Source organism: Myodes glareolus, chromosome 8, assembly GCF_982192425.1.
Source record: "Myodes glareolus chromosome 8, mMyoGla1.1, whole genome shotgun sequence".
Lineage (NCBI taxonomy): Eukaryota > Metazoa > Chordata > Mammalia > Rodentia > Cricetidae > Myodes > Myodes glareolus.
In genome coordinates this window covers 3,630,950-3,654,205 of record NC_142033.1, presented here as the reverse complement: position 1 = coordinate 3,654,205, position 23,256 = coordinate 3,630,950, and the positions used below count along the sequence as shown (strand labels likewise).

The window sequence follows — 23,256 nt, the reverse complement described above, 5'->3', positions numbered from 1 at the left end:
TCTTCTGGAAGAATAGCCAGGGCTCTTAACTGCTGAGCCATCTCTCCAGTCCTGATGTAAGTGTATTCTAATTTAAAAAGTTCCTTGTATATAACAGCTGATCCGCAGAACACAGTAGAAATGCACTTGGTGATGATGAACACCTGAGTGTGGGCTCGAGGGCCAGGCTGACTGCGTTTGACTCTTTGCCCTGTGCTTTGTTGGCTGGGTATCTTGTGCAGGAAGGTTACCTCATTGATAAACTGGGGGTGATGGAAGTACACACATCATAGGCAGATAGTACATGAAAAGTGCTTTTAATACTTATTTAGGGTGTAACAAAATTAATTACTTTGTTATCATTCCTTCCAACTTTTGGAGACTCCTGCATCCTTTTAAAGTCCTATATTAACATGAGGGAGAAGCTTCAAGTAAGTCTTAGGTATAAAACACATTTCCGTCAGGCTGGAGAGATGGGTCAGCCGGTGAGAGTACTCAGGACTCTTCCAAAGGACTCAGGCTTCGTTGCCAATGCCAGCATCATATGGCTCACGACCATCTTTAACTCTAGTTTTGGGGATCCAATGTCCTCTAGTCTTTGTAAGAAGATTTGGTAAATGCTCCTCAGCATTCGTGGTGACAAGTAGGCCATCTAAGGGAAAAAGTATGAAGAAGGTGCCAGGCAGGGTTATAGCATACTCATAAGAGGTAACAGGAATCCTACTGTGGAATTGTGCACGTGGGATTCTGACCAAGACTTCCCGGAGATGTTTAGAGAGAGGCCATGATCTATAGTGAACTTGAAGAGCAGAAGAGGAAGGGAAGGAGACAGATGAAGGGTCAAAGGTGTCGCCACAGGAGAAGGCTGGTTTGCTCACAGGCGCGGCAGCTGTTCCGAGTGTTGCCGTGGAGGCAGAGGCTGGAAGCAGAGGGACAGAGGACTCTGAACATCTCGGGTTCAAGGCTGTAGCTTCTCTGATGTAATTCCCCTCGGAACAGGTCCTAGATGTAACCTCTCGTTTCCTCCTCGTCCCTGTAGCCTCTGCTTGACTTCAACCCCCACGTCCTTTGTGCCTCTGTGCATAAAAAGTCCAGCCCCCATTTCTTTTTAATAGACTTGCTGCTCTGTAACTCATTAACCTGTTATCTGCTGTAAAATATACAGAAGATAAAATGGCATATGGCTTTGTGCAAAGGATTGGGCCCTTAATTATTGAGCCTAATAGAGAGGGAGCCTACCTGAACCCTAGGAGGCAAGGAATAATGCCATAAGATGCAGGGCTCAGAATTTGTTGAATAAATAATAATAAATAAATAATAATGTAGGAATGACCGAGGACTTCTTGTGGAGTGCAGGGTGTGGTGGTTTGAATGAGGGTGCCCCCCAGGCACGTTTGTTTGAATGTTTAGCTCCCAATTGGACTGTTTAGGAGGGAAAACGGGGTGTGGTCTTGTAGGAGGAGGTATGACCTGGGGGTGGGCTTTGAGGTTTCAAAACTCAGAACAGGCCCAGTTTCTGTGCTTTTTGCTTGTGGATCAGATTTAAGCCCTCAGCTACTGCTCCAGCAACATACTCCCTGCCATGCTGCTGCCAAACTCCCCACCATGATGGCCATGGATCCTCTTTCTGAAACCAAGTAAACCCTCAATTAAATGATTTTTAAAATAAGTTGCCATGGTCATGCTGTCTCTTTACAGCAAATGGAAAAGTAACTAAGACACCAGGTGTGATTCCATATGGCCAGCTGTCTAAGTAAAGCTTCCTGGCTGAGAAAGAGGGGATGGGAGAAGAGATATGGATATATTGCCCAAAGTACAAGTCTCAGACTGCGCTTAGTAGCTCCTCATCTCGCCATTTTCTCTTCCAGGGGAAGGAAGGAAAGGTGAGGGGAAGGAGGTGATATAGACAGACAGACAGACAGACACACACACACACACGAGATAGATAGATAGATAGATAGAGAGAGAGAGAGAGAGAGAGAGAAGACAGTGATCAAATGTTCATCACTTTTCAGCCATACTAAGGTCTTAGGACCTCAGGTTACAAAATCTTCTTTCGGCAGAAGGTAAATTGGGAGAAAGATGATAATAAGAGAAGCATTAGAAACGTCGAGGGAGAGTTGAGTTTTGCTCAGGAAACACATGCGCTTGACACCAAGGGTGTAAAGACCTTATAATTGCAAAAGATTTGAATGAAGAGGGCATGAAGCCACATTAGTTACTGCAGGGAGACAGCGCTGTAAGGCCTTGCTCTTACAGTGTGGTTTTCTAGCTGCTGCTGCTTCTGGGAGTTTGCTAGAACGGACATTCCCAGCCTCCAGCCAGCAGGCCTGACTGTGAACCTGTTTTAATAACTTCGGATCGTGTTCAAAGGAAGGCTTGAGAAGTACAAGTCTGGAACACAGGAATGAGGTCTGGGAATGTATTCTACAAAAGGAAATTCTGAGTTCTGTTTTGGGGATGCATCAGACGGCAGATGGTTCCCAGTCGAGGAACTAATACAAAGTCAGGAACCATGAAAAAGAACAGGGACATTTGGGGAAGTAGAGTCAGAAACATAACCAACATGGGGAGAGCAGGCTGGAGAGATGGCTCGGTGGTTTAGAGTGCTTGCTGCTCTTCCAGAGACTGCTAGTTCTGATGTACCCATGTCCTGCAGCTCACAGCCACCTGTAATCCCGGGACAGGGGATCTGGTGCCCTCTTCTGGCCTCCAAGGCCGCTTGCACCCATTTGCACTTACACACAGACAATGCATATTCATAATGTAAGAAGTTTTTATAAAGAAGAGAGCCGAGAGGGAGGAGGACAGAAAGATGAGGGAGGGAGGAGAGGGAATTATAGGAAGAGGTCAGCAGTAGCTCCCATCTTCTGTTTGCGCTCTATGTTAGGCAGCTTTGACCATATCTACGCCATGCCTTCGTTGTGGGAATGGCATGTTCAGATTTGCATTTGGATCACTTCAGCCTGAGGAGGCTGAGAACAGGTGAGGCTGAAGGGCAGAGAAATTAATTAGGGAGTAGATGCAAGAGTTTCGCAGAGACATAAGGAGCGTCTCAACTCAGGCAGTGGCAGTGGGAGTGGAAAGGATGGGACAGACAAGACGTTTTAGGGGGTAATAAGCAGATGAAAAGGCTCAGTATGTGGACTGGAAGTGGGAGGCTGGAGGAGTGGTGAGGCTTGAGTGGATGACGTTCACCCTTCTAGCTGGGATTAGTGGGTGGCTTACGGTGTCATGAACAGATGTAAGGATACCGGAGGATAAACAGGTTTGAGAAGGGAAATTGGGGATTCAGTTCTCAACATGTTCAACCCAGGTGAACAGAAAACATGTGTAGGAGGGAAAAGGGGGGGGGATCAAGAGACGGGTGGAGAACAAGATGAGTCAATGAGGGTGGAGAAGGAACATGGTGAGGAGGAAACAATGGCTCGCTCAGATTTGGGGCTACTGTCATACACCTTGTTGGTCTTCCGGTTTTATTTTCTGCTTCCCCAGAACTTGGTTTGGCAGGTGAATTTCCGGCTTCCTATCGAGTAACCAGATCGTTGTCACTACTCTTTGCTCTGCGACAATAAATAAATAAATAAATAAATAAATAAATAAAAACTGTGGTTCAAGTCACATCTAATAGTGTTCACCATATTGTTCCTGAGTGTATGCCTTTGCTTTTGTCCCCAACACGAATTCCAGAGCGGAATAATCCAGCCCCTCCTTCGTGTGTGTGTGTGTGTGTGTGTGTGTGTGTGTGATCCTTCGAACTGTGGACTACTTTCTTCCTGCCAGATCTTTCCCATCTGCCAATTTTCGCAGTTGTTCTACTTACACCTTAGAACCCGGCAGTGGCTAACAGCCTGTCTTGGGTTCGTCTTATGATTGTTTCGTATTTAGCAGCCTGTGTTCCTCTGCACGCCCCAGTCTTCCGTGTCTCCAAGGACGGAACTTCGTGAGTACTTAAAATTTTTTCCTCCCGGGGTCGTTTTTAGCCAAGAAGCCAAAGGTCGCTATTGTGATTGGCTTAGTCCGTGCAAAAGGAAGGTAGTCCCTTCTGGAACCCCGCCGCTCTTGCCAGGCTCAAACATGGCCGGCCACCCGGAGCCCTTCCAGAACACTCCACGCACGCCAGCCTTCCGCGGTTCCTTCCCACCTTCCATCCGCCTCGCTCCACCGGGGTCACTACCCGGGGACTCCGGGCAGCGGACTCGCTGGGCCCGCCCCCTTCGCGAGAGCCCCGCCCACCTGGCCGCTCCAGCCAATAGGAGGCCGCGCGGCCCCGATTGGCAGCGCCCGCCTGCCCCGCCCCCAGCCTCGCTGTGGCCCGCGGCTTCCCGGGAGGCCAGTAGCACCGCTGTCGGTCGCGCGCGCGAGGGGGCCGGTCGCCTTGGAGGGACCCGTCGGGTCTAGGACGCTGTCCGCGGGCCGCACAGCTCAGCGCCGACACGATCAGCTAGCCCCGCGGCGTCCAGCATGGACTTCGAGGACGGTGAGCGGGCGGGCGGGCGGGCGGGCGGGGCGCGCGGGCCTGCGCCGGGGGTCTGTTTACCGCCTCAAGATGGCCGTGTGTGTGGCTTTGTTCTGTGGGCCGCGCGCGCGGACGATGGCGGGCCCGGGCCGGACGCTTCTCGGCCGAAAGCCGCACGCGGGCCCGCGGCCGAACTGGCGTGGGGGGTGACCCCCCCTCCCCCGCTGCCCACGGGTCGGCCTCGCTGCGAGCTCCGTGGCCTCCGGGCTCCGTCCTCGGACTCGCCCAGGGCCGCCCGCAACTTCCCGGCCTTGCGCGGAGGGGCGGCCCGGGCCCGCGGGGGCCGCGAGCGGGTGGCGGGTGGAGCCGAACCTCGGCACAGGCGGGCCGCCTCGGGCTCGTGCGAAGCTTCTCAAGGGGAGACGAGTGTCAAGCGTTCCATCGGGGTGGGCTCCGATCTCCCCCCCGAGCCGGAATCCGCGAGTTGTGACCACGTAGCCGCAGACGGGGCTGTTTAATAACTCGCCCCGATTTACCTGCGTGATAATAGCCTCACCTGAAACCGTCCCGGGAACCGGTGCACTTTTTAAGGCGGGGGTGGGGCTGGCGTGTGCATGCTGCTTCGGTTGGGATTCTGACAAAGTGAGCCCCGGATGCCCTTCACGTTCAGATCGGTGCACAGCAGCCGGTGTGGGACTTCCTGAATAAATAAACGTAAGGATGCTTTTCAGCCCTCCGTTCCTTCCCTCAGCCCTTTCTTCTGTCTGGGGCCATGAAGTACAGTTAATCTGACACCATCAAATCTTGTTCAACTTTTATAGGGACTAGTGTCAACATAAAGTGATATATACTGACAGTGTTAGGGAGACATGGGACAGTTTACACTGAGTGTAATCTGGAGCAAGTACGGATTTCTAAATACAACCGGTTTGTTTCTTGTAAGGAAGCCTCTGCCTCCACACAAAACTAGTCTTTAACATGAATAAGATGTGATCTTAGCTTATGTTGCATTGAATGAGCTTTTGATTTTTGGTTTGCTACAAGCAATTAAGGCTGTCATACATAAGTCTAGGAAAGGAGACACAGTCCCCCTTTTTGGTGTACTTTTTCCAGTTGCTGTGAAATAGTTCAGCTCTTCAGAATGGTGTCCTGCCCTGTTGGTGCTTGAGTGTTGGGCTGGGACCCATTCTGATACAGGTGACTCTAAGTCACAACTATGTGCGGTAGCCAGAGCTGACATCGAAAAGAAAACTATATTATATTTTCATACCATACCAAAGTTTGATGACACTGCCAGCATACGTGGTACCAGAAGTTAACCTTGTGTGTGTGTGTTTGTGTGTGCCCCCGCGTGGGAAGAGGACAATGGGAACAGTAAGTAAGGAAATACATTTTCTGTGGAGAGTTGAAAATGAAAGCAAACATACCAAAGTTACCATTCATTATCATTACAATAAAATAATAAGCAGTGTCAGCGCTAATAGTCTCTGAACTGCCGTCCTCAGCCTCCAATGCTGCCGTTGAATGGTCCGAATCTGATTCTGTGTTATGTGCCAGGGTTCGGTTATATCCAGAAGCCCTGTATTAAATTCTGCTCCTTCAGTCTTTATTTGTAGAGTTAAATAAAGGCTTTAACATTCTGCCTGGATGGATACAGCCCACACACTCATACATAAATGCATGTGTGTTTTTCAGACACGCTCCTGAAGTATTTGGAGAACAGATTAAGTGGTAAAGCAGACGCTGACCTTGAAACGTTTGTATTCCCTAGGATCCGTTCTCTTCTCCTTTGCTCTTGTAGACCAGGCTGGCCTCGAACTCACAGAGATCCTCCTGCCCCTGCTTCCCGAGTGCCACCACCTCCTGACATGCATCTCCCTCCTTCTTGCATTATTTGATACATAATAGTCTTCTTTCCTTCTCTGTGTAGATTAGTCCTGGTCTCCTCTTTTGGCTGTTACATATGTGGACTGTAAATTAGTTTTTACATTGCCACTAGGCAGTGAAAGACCAATGTGTTTTTCCAAATGGGTATTTGTAATTATTTTTACCTGAGTTTTTTTTGTAATTGAGTTAATGATGTTTAAAAATTGATTGTGAATAGATGAGTATGATTTTGGATTGTGCTAACATTGCACTAATTCCTTTCTGTTGAATGTCTTCGTAGATTACGTACACTCTGCTTCCAGGAATACTTACCAGGGCTTTAATGGTAAGTATCCTCTTTAATTTCCTTTAAAAATGTGTTGAGGGGATAAATATATTTCCATATCTATAAAAGCACTAGTATCAATGCAAAAAACTGACCTACTTTGCTTCAGGTATTGTTTTGACTCTCTTGATTCATAAATCTCATACTGTTATAGTGTTTAATATATACTGTTATATATCATACTGTTTATAGTGTTTGTTTTTCTGGTGTGTGTGTGTGTGTGTGTGTGTGTGTGTGTGTGAGAGAGAGAGAGAGAGAGAGAGAGAGAGAGAGAGAGAGAATTTGTACATGTACACTTGCTGGGGCTCTCATGAGTGCTGTCAAGTATTCCGCCCCTGAGTGGTATCTAATTCTGTGTATAGTTTTGAACTTGGGATCAGAAGAAGAAGTTGGGTTTCTTTGACTTTGTATCTGTTTTCTTTTACTTAGAATTCTTTTCTTTACATTCTGGATGACTGACGGCAGGACACTGGCTGAGTTACTTTTATCAGACGTTTGTGTTCACTTACACAGATAGATGAAGTGGATTTTGTCTTGATTCTGTGCCACTTTTGTTGGAATGTGTGTTGGCTTTGCTGCTGAGGCCAGTTTTCAGTGACCAAATGAATGATAGAGAACTGTCCAGAGAAATACATGAAGAATCCTGTTAATAGAAACCTGGTGTTGGCTTGTTATAAGCTGTAATCATAAGAGATGTGTGAATACCATGCCTGTTGTTTTGATAGCTATTAGAATTAAAGTCCTGCCGTACAAGATAAAAAGCACAGAACAGTTTGGAGGTTAAAACAAAACAAAACCATTATATGAAAGGCATGAGGGAGTGGTGGTAAATTTCTTTGACTCCCAGAGAAATAAAAAGTCCAACTATTTTACCAAATGTTTAGTCATGAAACCAAAGCAAATGTGCCACCAAAGACTGTGCCATTAAAAGTATTATTTATGTGTATGTGCCTGCTTTTCTATATGTGTACCAGGTATGTGCAGTACTGTTACAGTTGAGAAGAAGGCATTGGATCCCCTGGAGCTGAGTCACAGGGAGTCGGGTGCAGTTTGGTGTGCTAGGAACCACACCTGGGTCCTCCCGTGAGCAGCACTGCTCTTGCTTTCTCCTGCTGAGCTGTCTCTCCAAACCCATTTTTATGCATATGGTTAATCTTTATCATTTCTAAAGATTAAGAGATACTTGGGATACTGCTTTGAGAAAAAGGCTGCTGTCATATGGAAACTAGGATGTCTTTAGTGAGTGCTGAAGGATATGTTTTTGAGAACAGTGACATGGTGAAATCAACAGAGGATGCTTGATTTTGTGTCAACGTTAGGCTACATTGAAGGCCGGAAATTTGGCTTTAGAAAATGAATACATTTGAATGGAGAGAAATGATAATGCTCATTTTAAAAATGTTAGTATGTTTCTTGTAGGAAATTAACAGAATGTGGAATCTATTAATAATGGGTAGAAAATGAATCCAAGATTTTAAAGTGGAGTAAGTAAGGCTAGTGGGTTTTGGAATGATAGAAGGCTTTCCTGGAGAATTAGAGTTGATTCCTAAAGACAGTGTTTGGAATTCAGAATCACATAAGTCAGTTTATGTCATTACTGATGTATTACAAAATCCCTAATATTGCAATTTTATGTTTTTGTACTATAATTCCAGTAGTGATTCTCCTTAGAAGACATTGTCATAATTCCCTAGAAACATTTTCTAAGTGAATATTGTATAGGTGGTAGCCTAGATCCCTTAGTGCTTAATTTTAGGCAGTGGGCGGAGTACTTTGAATAAAAGGTATTGGCTTTTACCTTTGGCTAAGGTCCACTACTTGAAAATACTTTGAGGTCTTAGTTGTCTGCATTTTATAAATGAGGAACTTAATTTCAGGGCATTTGACTTCATTTAATAGTACTTTTTTAGTACTTGCTGTGTGCCCAGGTAATGTTCTGAGAGTTAGGAACAGAGAACCTGTGAACAGAATCTTTGTGGAACTACTTTACAGTCTAAAGGGATGAAACATGCAGAAAATAGTTTTAAAAAAACATACTCTGTGTTAGAAGATAAAAATTGTTGGGGAGAAAAGGTAATGTAGGGAGAAGACAGGTTATTTGTTTGCACTGTGATTTTACAGTTGCTGGCTCAAGAAAAAGATAACATTTGAGCATAGAACTAAAGGAAATGAGGATGCCAACTCTGACATAGTCTGGACCAACAATGTAACAGACTTTAGTAAATACTAATAAAAGATTTATGGATTCCAAATGAAGCCCATAATATATCGTTAGCCTTGGGTTTCCTGTCTTTCTGCTGAAAGAAAGGTACTGACACAGATTTTCTCCACACCACACTGGGGAGGATTTTTATTTGTTTACAGTGTTTTTCTTACTCATACTCTTCTTAAGTAAAGAGCAGATGGAAAAGGACTGAGAACACTGAGCTTCAAAGAGAATACAAAGACTGGTTTGACCAGAACAGATTCTTTTTGCTGAGCAGTGTGAAGATAAGGCTAAAGAGGTGAAGTGTAGCCGGAAGGCATTGAAAAATCAAAGGCGATCTGTTTATATCTAAGAATCAATGAAAATGAAGACCTGGAAGAGGTGTTTTAGTGAGCACTGCAGATACAGCGGAAAAGCCTTCCTGGTAGAGGAACAGTGGAAACGTGGGTGTACATTGTTGGAACAGCAAGGAGCCTTGTGAGTGGAGTGGGAGGTGAGGTTGTAAGGTAGTCGGGGTTCAGAGGTGATGGGGCAGAGCGTAGATGCTTTCTCTACTTGGGCACTATTGACAGTTTGGATTAGCTATTATTTTTATTATAGGGTAATGTGTGTGTGTGTCTGTCTGTCTGTCTGTCTGTGTTCTTCCCTGTGTGTGTCTATCTGTCTGTCTGTTCTATGCATTCACTGCAGAATGTTAGCAGCATCCTTGATCCCTGTGTGGTAGATGTCAGTAGCACCTCCTGCCTAGTTGTAACAACTAGAATTTTTTATTACAGACATCTCAGTGTTCCTTGGTGGGTTGTAGGAAGGAGGGAGGTGGTGTGGGAGAGTTGTTTCTGTTTAAGAACTAGTTGGGGCTGGGGAGATGGCTCAGTGGGTAAGGGCACTTGTTGTGTAAGCATGAGGACCTGAGTTCGAATCCCTGTCACCAAGTAAAAGGTGTGCATGCACCTGTAATTCTAGTGCTGTGTGGGGTGGAGATAGGATCGCTGTGACTTGTTGGCTGTCAGCCTAGCTCCAAAGTTCACTGAGAGATCTTTTCTCAAGGGAATGAAGCAAAGACTGATAGAGTAGAACATTTGACTTTTTGTTTTCTGCTGTCCATATGTGTGCACAGTTGTGTGCACCTACTCACAGGCAAACACACACACAGATAGAGACAGAAAGATAGAGAAAACCATTAATAAAGGATCATACAGGTTATTTTAAGGCTTTGGCTTTTAAGTTGGCATAAGATGGGAAGACATCATTGGGCATAATTTGCCTTATTTTGTAACAGTTATTCTGGCTCTTATCTTTAGAATAAACAGAAGGGAAGTAAAAATGGAAGCAGGAAAACCAGTTAGACTCTGGAGTGATCTAGGTGAAGGTTATGGTAGCTGGCAATGCTGTTGGTGCAGGGACATGAGAAGTAGGTTTCGTTCAGGACCTGATGGCACACGGCTGGGTGGGGGTTTGGGTTTTCCAGACAGAGTTTCTGTGTGTAGCTTTGGAGACTGTCTTGGAACTCACTCTGTAGACAGTCTGGCCTCGAACTCACAGAGATCTGCCTGCCTCTGCCTCCCGAGTGCTGGGATTAAAGGTATGCGCCTACTCTGCCTGGCTGCGAGGTAGTTATTTTGACCAAGATTTTGTCAGATACCACAACTCAGCATATTTTTTGTAGTAGCGATTCAAGTAAATAGACTTGATTCAAATTACTGGGGCAGAATAAATTATTAATTATTTTTTCACTTAATAGTAAAGAAATAATGTCCTTGTATTTACATTTAAAAATGATTTTAAAATTCATTTTGGCAACCTGGGAGAAAAATTATCCAGAAAATTTATTTCCCTGTAAGTACACTGTTAATGCTGGTAGACCCTCCGTCTTTGACTGGTTGCTGTGTGTGCACAGTAAGTAGGAAGTGCTGAGACAGAAAAGCTGGGCTGGTGTTCTGCAGAGGGCCAGGTCTGTGCGTGCTCAGAGTCAATAGAGACGCCGACACAAGCTACCACTAACCCAGAGACTAGCAGAAATAACTAAACCTTCGCTTCTGTATCTGGCTAAAGTTAATGTTGGGGTTACTTTTTATGTGAGGTCTTGCAGAGAATTTAATATTGATATTCATCCTCTGTATGAGAGGTACAGGCATATGCTGCATCAAATATCTTGTGATTTCAACAGATGACTGACTCTGCATTAATGAATTATACAGACTTTCCAAATAGTGACAGGTTTTAGTGTACAATATAAGATCCATACGAATGCCACCAGCTGCTTAGAAAGCCTTCTAAGGATTGGGGAGCTGCCAGGTTGACAGTGATAGATAAAAGTTTTTAAGAGTTTTGTTTTTTCAGTTTAAAGTATGACTTTTGTTGTTGGCAGAAAATGGTTTTTTTCTTTGTAGCAACATTTTCAATGCATATGTGAGAAAATGTTTGCTAAGTGTCCATGTCTGAAAACCATGGGTTTGTAAAATGTATTTTATTCTTTGACAGTTTCATAATGATGCAAATGTCTTACTATTACAGTCACCCCATTATCCTTTCTATTTCTTCTGTTCTCTGTGTGCCGCTTCTTCCCAAGATCCCCTTCTATTTTCATGTCTGTCTTCTAGGACCCATTGAGTTTAACTAGGATTGCCTGAGCGTGGGTGTGTGGTAATTTCCTGCAGCATGGGCAGCTTACTAGTGGATACGCGGAAAAAAGAGACTCCCTCTCCCTGAGCAGCTATTAACGGCCAGTAGTTCCTCAGCCTACTGATGGTGCTTCATGAGCTCATCTCCAGTCCATGGTGGACTGCTGACATGTTCAGTTGTGTGAAGATAGCCACAGCTGCTGTGAGTTGATGAGTGTAGCTGCCATGTTGTGTCCAGGGACAGACAGCACTTCCAGCACTCTTCCTGGGACTTGGGCTCTTACCTTCCTGCTGCACTGTCTTCCACAGTGGTCCCTGAGCCTTGGAGGGAATCATACTGAAGTCTTTTACAGGGTTGGACACTCAACAGTTGTTTTTGCTCAGTCCTTTGACCAGTTACGAATCTCTCCATTGACTCCTGCTCACTGTAAAGAAGCTTCTCTGATCAAGGCTGTAAGAGAAGCAGCATTATATGACTATAAACATAAATATTTAGACGGGGTATGCACCAAGTCCCTTTAATAAAAACCATCAGTAAGCGATAGGTTCCTAGGGCCTGTTACCTCCCCACTCATGGGCTTTTGACCAAGTTTGTAGGACCATGAAAACCATAGTTTTTGTCTTTCAGTCTTCCTGCTGAAAAGTGCTCTTTATAAAAAAGTAGTTAATTTGAGTCATAAAGCAAGCATGGTACAGTGACTTTTCTTGGAGAGAACTGTGATTCTTTGTTATGTAGCACAATCGCTTTCTGTGCATTTTCTGTTTCATCACATTGAAACAAAAAGATGTAATTGAATCAAAGGCCAGGACTTAAAATTATTAATTCCTCTGTCAAGGACATTCTAAAACAAAGGTGATTTAAAAATTGGTTGTTTTTCATTGGGTGTTTGACATTAATATAATGACTGCTAGATTAGTCTGGTGCTTCATAGTTCCTTGATTTGTACTGAAATACTAGTTATCCATAATGTTTGTATACTTGTAGTGTGTGTGCTGTGAAAACAGAAATAATATCCTTGTGATTTATAGAAATAGTTTTGGCCTCATGGATCTCAGAAATGTCTGGTCAGCAAACCATTGTATGATAACTGCTCCTCTAAGAGGCATTAAAAGAGACATTTAAGATGAAGCCCAGCAGTGCACTACTGAGAATCTGTATGAAGTTTCCAGGTTCTGTAAATAGAAGAAAGATGACTACCAGTGAAAGTTCTTGCATAGTTTAGTAATTGAAATAGATGCAAAAAATTAAAAGATTCCAAGTAGTTACTTGGATTGGAATTAAAAAGACTGTTTTCATGTAGAAAAAATAACAGGAGGTTAGCTAGGACAATACTTACATGATTCTGGGAAACCCATTTCCTCTTGTGAACTTAAGTTTGCAAATCTAAAAAGTGAAAAGATTAAATTTGACTAGGGTCACTTTCAGGCTTAAAAGGCAAGGTTATGAGTAGTATTTATGTAAAGTTTCACCATCTTTATTCAGACTAGAAACATTAAATGATTGTAGGTAAAACTGTTGTATTTATAATAAAAATATGGAATGAGTGGTAATGAGGCATTTTAAGGGATTTTATAGAAAACATTTAAATACTCATCTTTATACTCACCAAATTATGACCTTTAGTTTTCTAGTATAAGTTTGTGTACTCCTGCACTAGAATTCTTCAGTATTTGTGTTATGAAAATTCACACTCATTTCTTTTATTCAAAAGATTTGAGAATTGAAGTATTTGTTGGGGCCGTATTATTCTCAGGTACAGGACCAAAAGATTGGTCTTAGTTTGTGGTGTTACTTTCTACAGTATCTGTATCAGCTGAATGTTTCTAGTTGAAAATATAGTTGAGTTTTTAGACATTTTGGGAGTAACTAGTACAAAAAACAAGTGTAGTTTACATTATAGTATACTTAAGGCAAAAAAAAAACCCTTGATATTTATTAAATGCTGACTTTTTGAGCCTAGTATACTATAGTATACATAAAGCTATATATTATATTTTTTTGTGCTGTAGTACTAAGTTCCAGATACAAGGCATTATAGTAGTAGACTTCTAGTCCTCTAAATATGCTTGCACTGAAAATATTTTTAATGTAGAATTTTGTAGTTGATAGTTTATTTTTCTTTGAAATGTGAAGCTTTGTTAGCAAATAATAGTTTTTAAGAAATTATCATTTTGTTATTTTTTATATTTAATATTGAGTTAAAATGTTAGTGCAAATTATTGCTTTAGATTTGTATGAATATATTGTGTTTAATAAAAAAATTTTCTGAAGAAAATGGTTTATTTTACTCATAATCTCTTATTGACTCTTTTAGGAATGGATCGTGATTATGGCCCTGGATCTTATGGAGGTCTGACATTCCAGGATATTTATCTAAAAATTCTTCTTTTGAGTGCCAGTAAAGGTGAGCATCATTTAATTTTTTTTTTTTTTTTTAAACTCTTATAGGGCTGGATCGTGACTATGGCCATGGATCCTATGGGGGTCAAAGATCCATGGATTCCTACCTAAACCAGTCCTATGGCATGGACAATCACAGTGGTGGTGGTGGGGGTAGCAGGTAAATTGCTTAATCACTTGGCCAAATAATTAGAACTATAAGATTCTGGATGTATTAAGTATTCCTTAGGCTTTTATGATACTTTGCTTTTTTGAACTTTGCTGTTTAGTATTGAATCACCTTAAATATTTAAAGGTGCTAATTAATGGGTATAAAAATTTTCATAGTCACATTGGCAGACATTATTTTCGGAGGACATTATTTATCTTTTATTTCACTGTAATAGAATAAGACATTCTTTTAACAGTGGACACTTTAAAAAGAAAAAAAAGTTTCTTTTATTTTTAATTTCTTATCAGTCAAAATGTCCTGCTCAAAATGTTATTGGAGATACTTATTTGTGAATTATTTTTCTTAATTGTTGAGAAGAATTTTTTTCTAATGTGGGCACTGTGTAACTGCAAAATAGTCTGCCTAGAGTGGCTTTAACTGAACCAGGCTGGCAGCTTTCAGTTTCTAAGAAACATTTAAGATAGATTTTCACTTAAGTTTACTTTTAAAGCAAATTTGAAGAGCGTATTGTAATAGTAGAAGTGTTCTTAAAATCATGTCCAGGTTGTTTACTGGCAGCTGCTGCTTACATCCAAAACACCGTGCTTAAAAATTGGGGCACCTTGAACTACAGTCTAGACTATTTCTAGTTTACTGTTGACAGTCTGTGAGACTTACATTAATTAAACAACTACAGGTCTTAGGACTGATCATGTTTAATAACCTTAAGGGGGGGGTCTGTTTGTTGAGATATAAAACTTCCTTCTAAATACAAAGTAAAACTAGTTAGACATTTGAGGTCATTGTCCTTCATAAACTGAAGGACCTGGATTCCTTATGATGGACTAGAGTGATGTTTATTTTCTTTGTGCTTCAAGTGTGTCACTGCGGTTTATAGTAGAGTCCAGTCATGAGAACGAACAGTTCATTGCTGTCTTTATGTAATGCTTTGAAATGTGCAGTTGGGAGGAATAGTATATGACTAGTGGGCTTCAGAATTAAGTAGTGTCTTCTATTGAGTGACCTGTAAATCACTGACTAATGTAACATCATTAAATGTTTCAGTTTATCAGTTATTGCCCTCTTACATTGTGTGTTGTGCATAAACGGTTTCTGTAGTTATCATTCATCTCTTGCGTAATTGTGAGCTTTTTAAAAACTGTTGTAAGATAATAAGCAATTCTGTAATCCATGTTTTGGATTTGTGATAAGTAAAATGTTTTGTTTTTTTCTGTTGAGACAGTGTGCTTACCTTTTAGAGTAGTTTTTAATGTGATAATTTCTTGATAGGAAATGCTTTTTCAAATAATTGAAGGCCTTATAAAATGCATTCTTTCTCATCTGCTTTGAATATTCATATGTAGAGGGTACATATTGGTGGTCTTTTATTTTATGTTCTATTTTACATGTTTATTCTTCTAGATTTGTTAGATTTGCTAGTCTTTCAGAGTATTTAAGGATTGACCTTGGCTGAAGTTTGGCAGGATGCCAAACTTTATAACCTAATTCCTCAGCTTTGATTACTATAGTCATAATGAGGCAGTTTCGTGATAGAGATTATTGAGGTGCAAAGGATGACTCAGTATCACAAAGACCCCCTCCCATCTATGCAGTCTTTGTGTCCCTAAAAAACCAAAATGTTGTAAATGCTTTGTAATTGTCATTATTAGGGAAGAATTTAAAAAAAGTTTAATTAGTTGGTGAACTTTAGCAAATAACCTTTTCTAAGACTAGGGCTGGGCTTTAATTATTAGACAGACAAATTAAAATAAAATAGAAAAGCTGCTAAAAAGCAGAGTTTAAAGCTAAGGTTAACTGAACTCAATTTATATTTAGAACTGACTCAGATGGCTTTCTGTCTGGTCTCGTGTGGACTGCCCAGCCCTAATCAAGTGTGAGCAGAAGCGCAGCTATGCAAACCACTCTTGTGTAAATGAATTTTAGCTGATAAATGTCATCTGATAACTTGTCTTTTGAATTGTCTAACATTAGTAAGCTTACTTTTGTTTTTTCCCTCACTGTGCAACTTTTCCAGGTTTGGACCTTATGAGTCTTACGACTCCAGGTCTTCTCTGGGTGGGCGAGATCTGTACAGATCTGGCTATGGTTTTAATGAACCCGAACAAAGCCGCTTCGGAGGTAGTTATGGTGGTCGATTTGAGAGCTCCTACCGGAATAGCCTTGACTCTTTCGGAGGTAGAAACCAGGGCGGGTCTAGCTGGGAAGAACCTTACTCCCGTTCAAAATTGAGGCCTGGGTTTATGGAGGACAGAGGAAGAGAGAATTACTCTTCCTACAGCAGTTTTTCTTCACCCCATATGAAGCCTGCACCTGTAGGCTCTCGGGGGAGAGGAACGCCTGCTTATCCTGAAAGTACGTTTGGAAGCAGAAACTATGATGCTTTTGGAGGACCATCAACAGGCAGAGGCCGAGGCCGAGGAGTAAGTACAACAGAATCTTTTCAGATTCTTTTCAATAGTCACTCTTTTAAACCCTTTCAAGACCATGGTTTTCAATGAGAACAAACACTGTTTGTCCCAGTGTGTTGTAAGCGGAGGCTGAGTCATAAAGTTTTAGGTTGGCTGCAAAAGTTTTCCAGCACCTCAGAAAATAAGTTGCAGTGTGAGATGATTATTCATGAAGTTATGGCAAATCTCCCTTTATGAAAAAGGTGAGGATATTAGGTTTGGTCTAAAAGGGGTTAAAAGGAGTTGCATTTTTTCTTGTTAACACTAGCAGTTTTGCTGGTGAGATAGCTGTTGGATTATTGCAAAAGGTAACTGAACCCTTCTTGAGCTTTGAGTAGGTTAAAGGTGCAATGTATAATAAAATATTTACCCTTTGTTAGTAAACTCTAGCAAGTAGAATCCCTTCAGAGTTCATGTTTCCCGTTAAACACATGAGAGATTAAAAGTCAGTGGTAGCTCAGGGCAGCTTAGCCATGTTTGCGTGGTGAAGTTGTTGATATATGTAACAGACGGTAGAGTGATTGTGATCAGTAGTAGTTTGCTAACTTGCTCTCTTATCGTATGTCCTGTTGGTGATTGTTTCATTTCCTCTAACTCTATTGAAAAAGAATCTCTTATCTGTATATATGTTTACAGTTGCTTCCTAGGAAGTGATCTTTTGCAAGTTATTGCCTAACTGGATAAATATTTTGGTCAATAGGTGTTTAATTTAAAGGATATACATTGAAGCAGTTGTGCTCTGTGGTCTTGGATAACTTGATAAATTTTTACCTAGTAAGGGTGCATAGATTACGGGATTATGTAGTTTAGTCATATAAATACCATTTTATATTTATATTTTTGTAATATAAGATGTTTTTTCAAAATCAGCTGTGTTTATTCTCCTTGTAGAAGAAAGTATTCTGATAAAAACTGTAGTAGGGTATGTGTTTTTGACTGTTCATTAGCCTTTGGTCATCAGTGTAGTTTGTCTTATTTGTGTAGAAATTTTGCATTTGTGGTAGTTACTCTTTACTTACGTAAAATGCATTGCACCTTTAATATTCATAATGAAGATTTTTCTGATGTGTCCATATAAATTACATGGAGACATTTATGCAAAATCCTAGGTTAGATAGCTATTTGTAATCATATATTAATGTGTAAGCAGCAGTGTTGGTCCACCATACTTGATGATTGCAGGTTAATTAAAAGTAGCTGGAGTAGTAGGCTTTGGGTTTTGAAATTGAAAATACATTCTAGTTTGAAAATTTGGAAACCCATTTAACCTCTTTCATGCTGTGTAATAGTTTGGACAAAGGATTTTTTCTTAATGAGGATTCAGGTATCAATTTTGTTTTCTTGATATCAAACTGAGTATTCCTGTACTTTGTATTTACCGTTCTATTCTGAGTGGAGTTCTCTTTCTTTCCTTGTTAGCCAAGTAGATGAACTGGTAGGCTCTTCTTTTAACCTTCCTTGTACAATTCCCACTGGGTCCATCTCTTCAGATTACTCCTCAGTCTTTACCTTCTGAAGAAAGATTAGCAGAGTACATTTCTGTGGCTGTGACCTCTTGGTGTAGTAGACTTTGTTAATGACAGGAGAAAAGGAAGGGACACAGAGTCTAAACTTGCTTCTGGGGTGTGGGTTATCACCTGTCTCTTGAGGTACAAATGCGAGTGGACTGGCAGGTGCACTTCTTTCTCTGAAGTGTGTCCTGGAAGGTGCTGCATGGGTGGGCTAACTCTCCTCTTCACACTAATGTTCCATCTCGCTTCTCATTCCCATTTCCAACAGGGAGAAACCCTAAATCATTTCTGAATTCTTTTTACTTTACACTACAAATATGATCATCTTTGTGTATCTTAGTTTTAAGCAAGGTTTTAGTAGAATAAAAGATTTCTTTTAAGGTCTTTGATGGGAAAACGTCAAGTAGGAACTCTGAAGAGTTTTCAGAGAGCTGTACAAGTGGTGACCCTCTGACAGGCACATGGTGTTGTTTATGGTCTCACATAATTCTGAATTGTAACAATTAAAAATTGGACCTAGCCACCTCTGTAATCCTGGGAATACTAATGCATTGGATTTGAGTTCATGTAATAATATATACATTTTTATATGTGCTTTCTCAGAGAGGACATGTAAAATCAGTTAAGTTCCTCAGAATTTTCAGGTGAAAACTAGTAACTAGATGACAGAAATTTGTATTAATCCATATTTTATTTGATATGCTAATGTTTCTTGATTTCACAAATTTACAGCATATGGGTGATTTTGGAAGCATTCATAGACCTGGAATTATTGTTGACTATCAAAACAAATCTACCAGTGTGCCGATTACTACTACAAGAGGAATAAAAAGAAAAATGATGCAAATATTTAATAAGCCCGGGGGAACCTTTATCAAGAAACCTAAGCTAGCAAAACCTATGGAGAAGATGAACCTCAGCAAATCACCTGGTAAGTCAAAGACTGTTGGCTGCGGCTCAGGGCCCTTTACATTACAGAACACGCGATTTATGAATTTTAGTGTGCATATAGAAAAGTGCATAGTGATTGTAACTGAAAATTAGATCTGTGAATCCCCTTATGTAGTTATTAGTCAATTGTTGCTATTCAAATGTATTTTTATATGTATATATGTATGTATGTGTATGATGTATGTATATGGGCATGTGCATGCCACAGCATGCCTGTGGAAGGTCAGAACAACTCGAGGGAGTTACTGCTGTCATTCTACCTTATAGGTCCCAGGATTGAACTCAGGTCATTGGGCTCGGTGGCAGGTGCCTTTCCTTGCTGATCTTGCTTGCCAAGTCCCCAAATGCACTTTTTTTTTTAAAGATTTATTTATTATGTATACAACATTCTACTTCCATGTGTGCCTGCACACCAGAAGAGGGCACCAGATCTCATTGTAGATGGCTGTGAGCCACCATGTGGGTGCTGGGAATTGAACTCAGGACCTCTGGAAGAGCAGTCAGTGCTCTTAACCTCTGAGCCATCTCTCCAGCCCCCCAAATGTACTTTTAAAATTAATGTGCACTGGTTGGAAAATGAAAACACAGTCTCTCACATCACTGGTCAGTTTATTTTTCTCTAATTTGTGTCTTGGAACCTTAATTACTCCCTTCCCGCCAAGATCTGGGTAGCCTAGAACTTGCTATGTAGACCACATTGGCCTTGAACTCACAGAGATCCACTTGTCTGCCTCCTGAGTAAAGGAATTAAAGATGTGTGCCAGTATACCCAGCAAAATGTATTTTTAAAAGGCTTTGCAGATGATTTTGATTCAGACCCCTTTCTTGGATGTTATGTTTATTATTAGAGGAGTATTTATGTCATAATGTACAAAATTCTTTGTATCCAGGACAAAGGCAAATAATTTTTTAAGTGCTTGGCACTAGGTAAAACTATTTCCTCTAGAAAATGGTTTGCTTTTTTAGTCTTCTGGAGATGAGCTCTCTTAGAATCACATTTCTGTTATTACAGAGTGTTGGAAAATTCAAGCCTGTATGAAGATGGTAATAAGATAGTTTCTGACAGCACTGAGAGAAAGGACACACTAGTAATAAGCTTAAAAATCCAGAAGTTCATGAGCTACAGAGAGTGGTAAAGGAAATTAAAGGAAATCTAAGTTAAGGGAAAGCTAGATGATTAGAAGCCATATTGTCCGGAAGGTATTAGCTCCTAAATTTGGACTGTAGCAGAGCCCTCATGCTTTGGACTGACTAGGAACTCACACGTCACAGTCTGCAGTCTTAGCTCAGAGCAAGGACAATTGGTCCAGAGTGGTCCTGACACAGTGACTGACAGCTATGGAGCTGTGGGAGAGAGTTGAGAAATGGGAAAGGAGCCAAACAAGGCTGCCGGAACTATGCAGAGGAGGAGAGAACAGTTCGTACCAGTGTTGGACTAGCTGACTAGCCTCATACAAAGTTAACACCAAGAACTGCTTCTTAGAACAAACCTCAGAAGTCTTTTAGCAGAAACCGTAGGCAAGGGTTCATGATTTTGGATTTAGCAAGGAATTTTTACACAGGACACCAAAAGGCATGAGCAACAAATAAAAATGAATAAACTAGATTGCATCAAAATTAAAACTTTGTGCTTCTAAGCTGCCATTAATAGACAGTGAAAAGAAATTGTGTGTGTGGTGGTGTACCCTGTCATCTCAGCACTTCGGAGCCTGAGGTGGGATAGTGACTGTGAAGCCAGCTTAGGAGATAAGACTCTGTTTCTTCTACCCCTCATGAACTGTGTATCTGAGAAAGGACTTGTATTCACAGCATATAAAGAACTTTTAACTCTAGGCAGTGGTGGCGCACTCCTTTAATCCCACCTCTTGGGATGCAGAGGCAGGCAGATCTCTGTGAGTTCAAGGCCAGACTGGTCTACAAGAGCTTGTTCCAGGACAGGCTCCAAAGCTACAGAGAAACCCTGTCTCGAAGAATCAATAAAGAAAAAAAAAAGAACTTCAACTCACAGAAAAAAAAAACCAAAAACCAAAAAACCATAAACAACTGAAAAATAGGCAATGGATATATACAAACTTTCTTCAAAAAGGCATGTAAATAGCCAGTAAGCTTATGTAAAGCTCACCAAAAATCACTAATGAGATAAATGCAAAAAAGTACCACAGTTAGATGCTGTGTCCTCCGGAATGGCTAGAATAAAAAGGATTGATTAAGAAACTTTAGCAAGTCTATGGAGAAAATGCTTTAGAAAAAAATTAACTGATTTACTCAGAGAGTGAGCTTCTGGAAGTCATAGGACAACTTGGTGGAATTGGTCCTTTCCTTCTACCTTTACATGGTTTCTAAAGATAAATTCAAGTTGCCAGACTTACAGAACAAATGTTTTATCTGCTGAGCCATTTCACTTCCTCCTTCCCCCTCCTGTTTTGGAGATGTGGTCATGTACTGTAGTCCTGGCTGGCTTAGTATTTGACTATGTAGTCTCTGATATGGTTTCCAATTTAAGGTGGTTGTTTTAGTTAGGATTTCTATTGCTGTGAAGAGACACCATGACCATGTCAACTCTTGTAAAGGAAAACATTTTAATTGGGGTGGCTCACATTTCAGAGGTTCAGGAGCACAGTGGCATGCAGACAGATATGCTGGTGCTGAGAGTGCTACGTCTTGCAGGCAACAGGGACTGATACACTTGGCAGTATCGTGAGCATAGGAAGTCTCAAAGCCCTCTCCCCACCCAGTGACACAGTTCCTCCAACAATGCCATACCCACTCCAACAAAGCCACGTTTTCTAATAGTGCTCACTCCCTATGAGGTCATGGGGGCCAGTTATATTCAAACTACCACAGTGCTCACTCCCTATGAGGTCATGGGGCCAGTTATATTCAAACTACCACAGTGCTCAAGCTTTGGCAGCACAAACACCAACTCACCAGTCCTCCCACAGTCCTGATGACTGGAATTACAGACATTTGCCAATGTGCCTGGTAGTTGTGGAGAAATTTCTACACTTTTGTAAAATTATGAACAGGGCATGCATTCCTCAGCTGATTAAACTGAATTATATGTCTCTTAGCTATATACCCAGAAAAAGCTAGCAGTTCACACAAAAGTATATATAGTTATGTGCTGAACATTTTGGCCAGTAATGGATTGCATATACAATAGTATATACAGTGACTCTTAGGTGTGTTGTAGACTGTATCAGCTAGGTTTGTTTATGTATATTTTATTGTTTGCACAACAAATTATCTGTCTTTTCCAGAAAACCCTGTTGTTTAAGTGATACCATAATTACAACGAATGACTATTTTTAAAGTTGTTTTGGTTAAAGTTTATAGTTTTCTTAAGTTCAGCTAGAAAAATTGTTTGTATTGCAACAAAAAATCTCGTTGAAGGAATTGCTTTGAAGAAAAGTGATGATAGTAAGAATTCTTCCCACTAAAGTCTAGAATAGTTTCCAGCTAAGTGGGTTTTAATTTAACTGACAGTGTGTTTGTTTTTCAACATTTTATCTCCATTTAAATTAAGGATTAGTAACTATATGCAATTTGATAAAAATGTTTTTTAAATTGTTTTTTTCTTTTTCTGGGTGCCTTTTTCAGACTTATTTATTTTAGATTATATATATATATATATAATACACACACACACATAAATGTATGAGTTCTCTGCATATATAACTGCACACCAGAAGAGGGCAGTAGATCCTACTGCAGGTGATTGTGAGCCACTATGCAATTGCTGGGAATTGAACTCAGCACCTCTGGAAGAGCAGCCAGGGATCTTAACTGCTGTGCCATCTCTCCAGCCCCATTTATTTTTATTTTATGTGTGCAGGTGTTTTTCTCGCATGCATGTCTGTGTACCGTGTGCATACCTGGTTCCCGTGGAAGTGGAGTTAGGGATGGTTGTGACCTGCCATGTGGATACTAGGAGTTGAACCCAACTGCTTACCTATCTCTCCAGCTCCAAATTGTTAGGTGTTAATCATGAACTAGTGTTTACTGAATGCTTCTTGCACACGGGCACTGTGCTAAAGAGCATACACGCACTATACTTAGTATAGTTTTTAAACCACGTTGATAGGGGTAGTTATGTGTGTCAGACTCTACAACTAACAAAACAGACAGATGAGTGATAGGATTCCCAGGTCAGACAACCAGTGAGTAGCAGAGACAGGATTTCTTCTAAAGCTGCTTCTGTGCCTAGGGTTATGATGATAACAGATTTGCTTCATATCATTTTCCCATTTATTATTTATATTAGATTATTTTTGAATATATGCTTTCCATACTGGCT

General features: G+C 41.1%; 1 protein-coding gene across 6 annotated transcripts in view; it reads left to right on the top strand.

Moving 5' to 3' along the window:
* The window catches only part of Znf326 (zinc finger protein 326), a 73,681-nt gene that overhangs the window by 30,674 nt on the left and 19,751 nt on the right, over positions 1 to 23,256 (top strand). The window contains exons 1-6 of one of the 6 annotated variants that reach the window (XM_085691544.2): positions 3,857 to 3,922; positions 6,606 to 6,650; positions 13,793 to 13,882; positions 16,065 to 16,225; positions 16,354 to 16,470; positions 18,741 to 18,939. In XM_085691544.2, coding sequence (XP_085547670.1) covers positions 13,795 to 13,882; positions 16,065 to 16,225; positions 16,354 to 16,470; positions 18,741 to 18,939 — 565 coding nt within the window. In that variant the 5' untranslated portion in view covers positions 3,857 to 3,922; positions 6,606 to 6,650; positions 13,793 to 13,794. Of the gene's footprint in view, positions 1 to 3,856; positions 3,923 to 4,304; positions 4,460 to 6,605; positions 6,651 to 13,792; positions 13,883 to 13,926; positions 14,039 to 16,064; positions 16,471 to 18,740; positions 18,940 to 23,256 lie in introns of those variants that run through there. The other 5 variants (XM_087908764.1, XM_085691541.2, XM_085691542.2 and 2 more) reach the window with 5 other exon arrangements.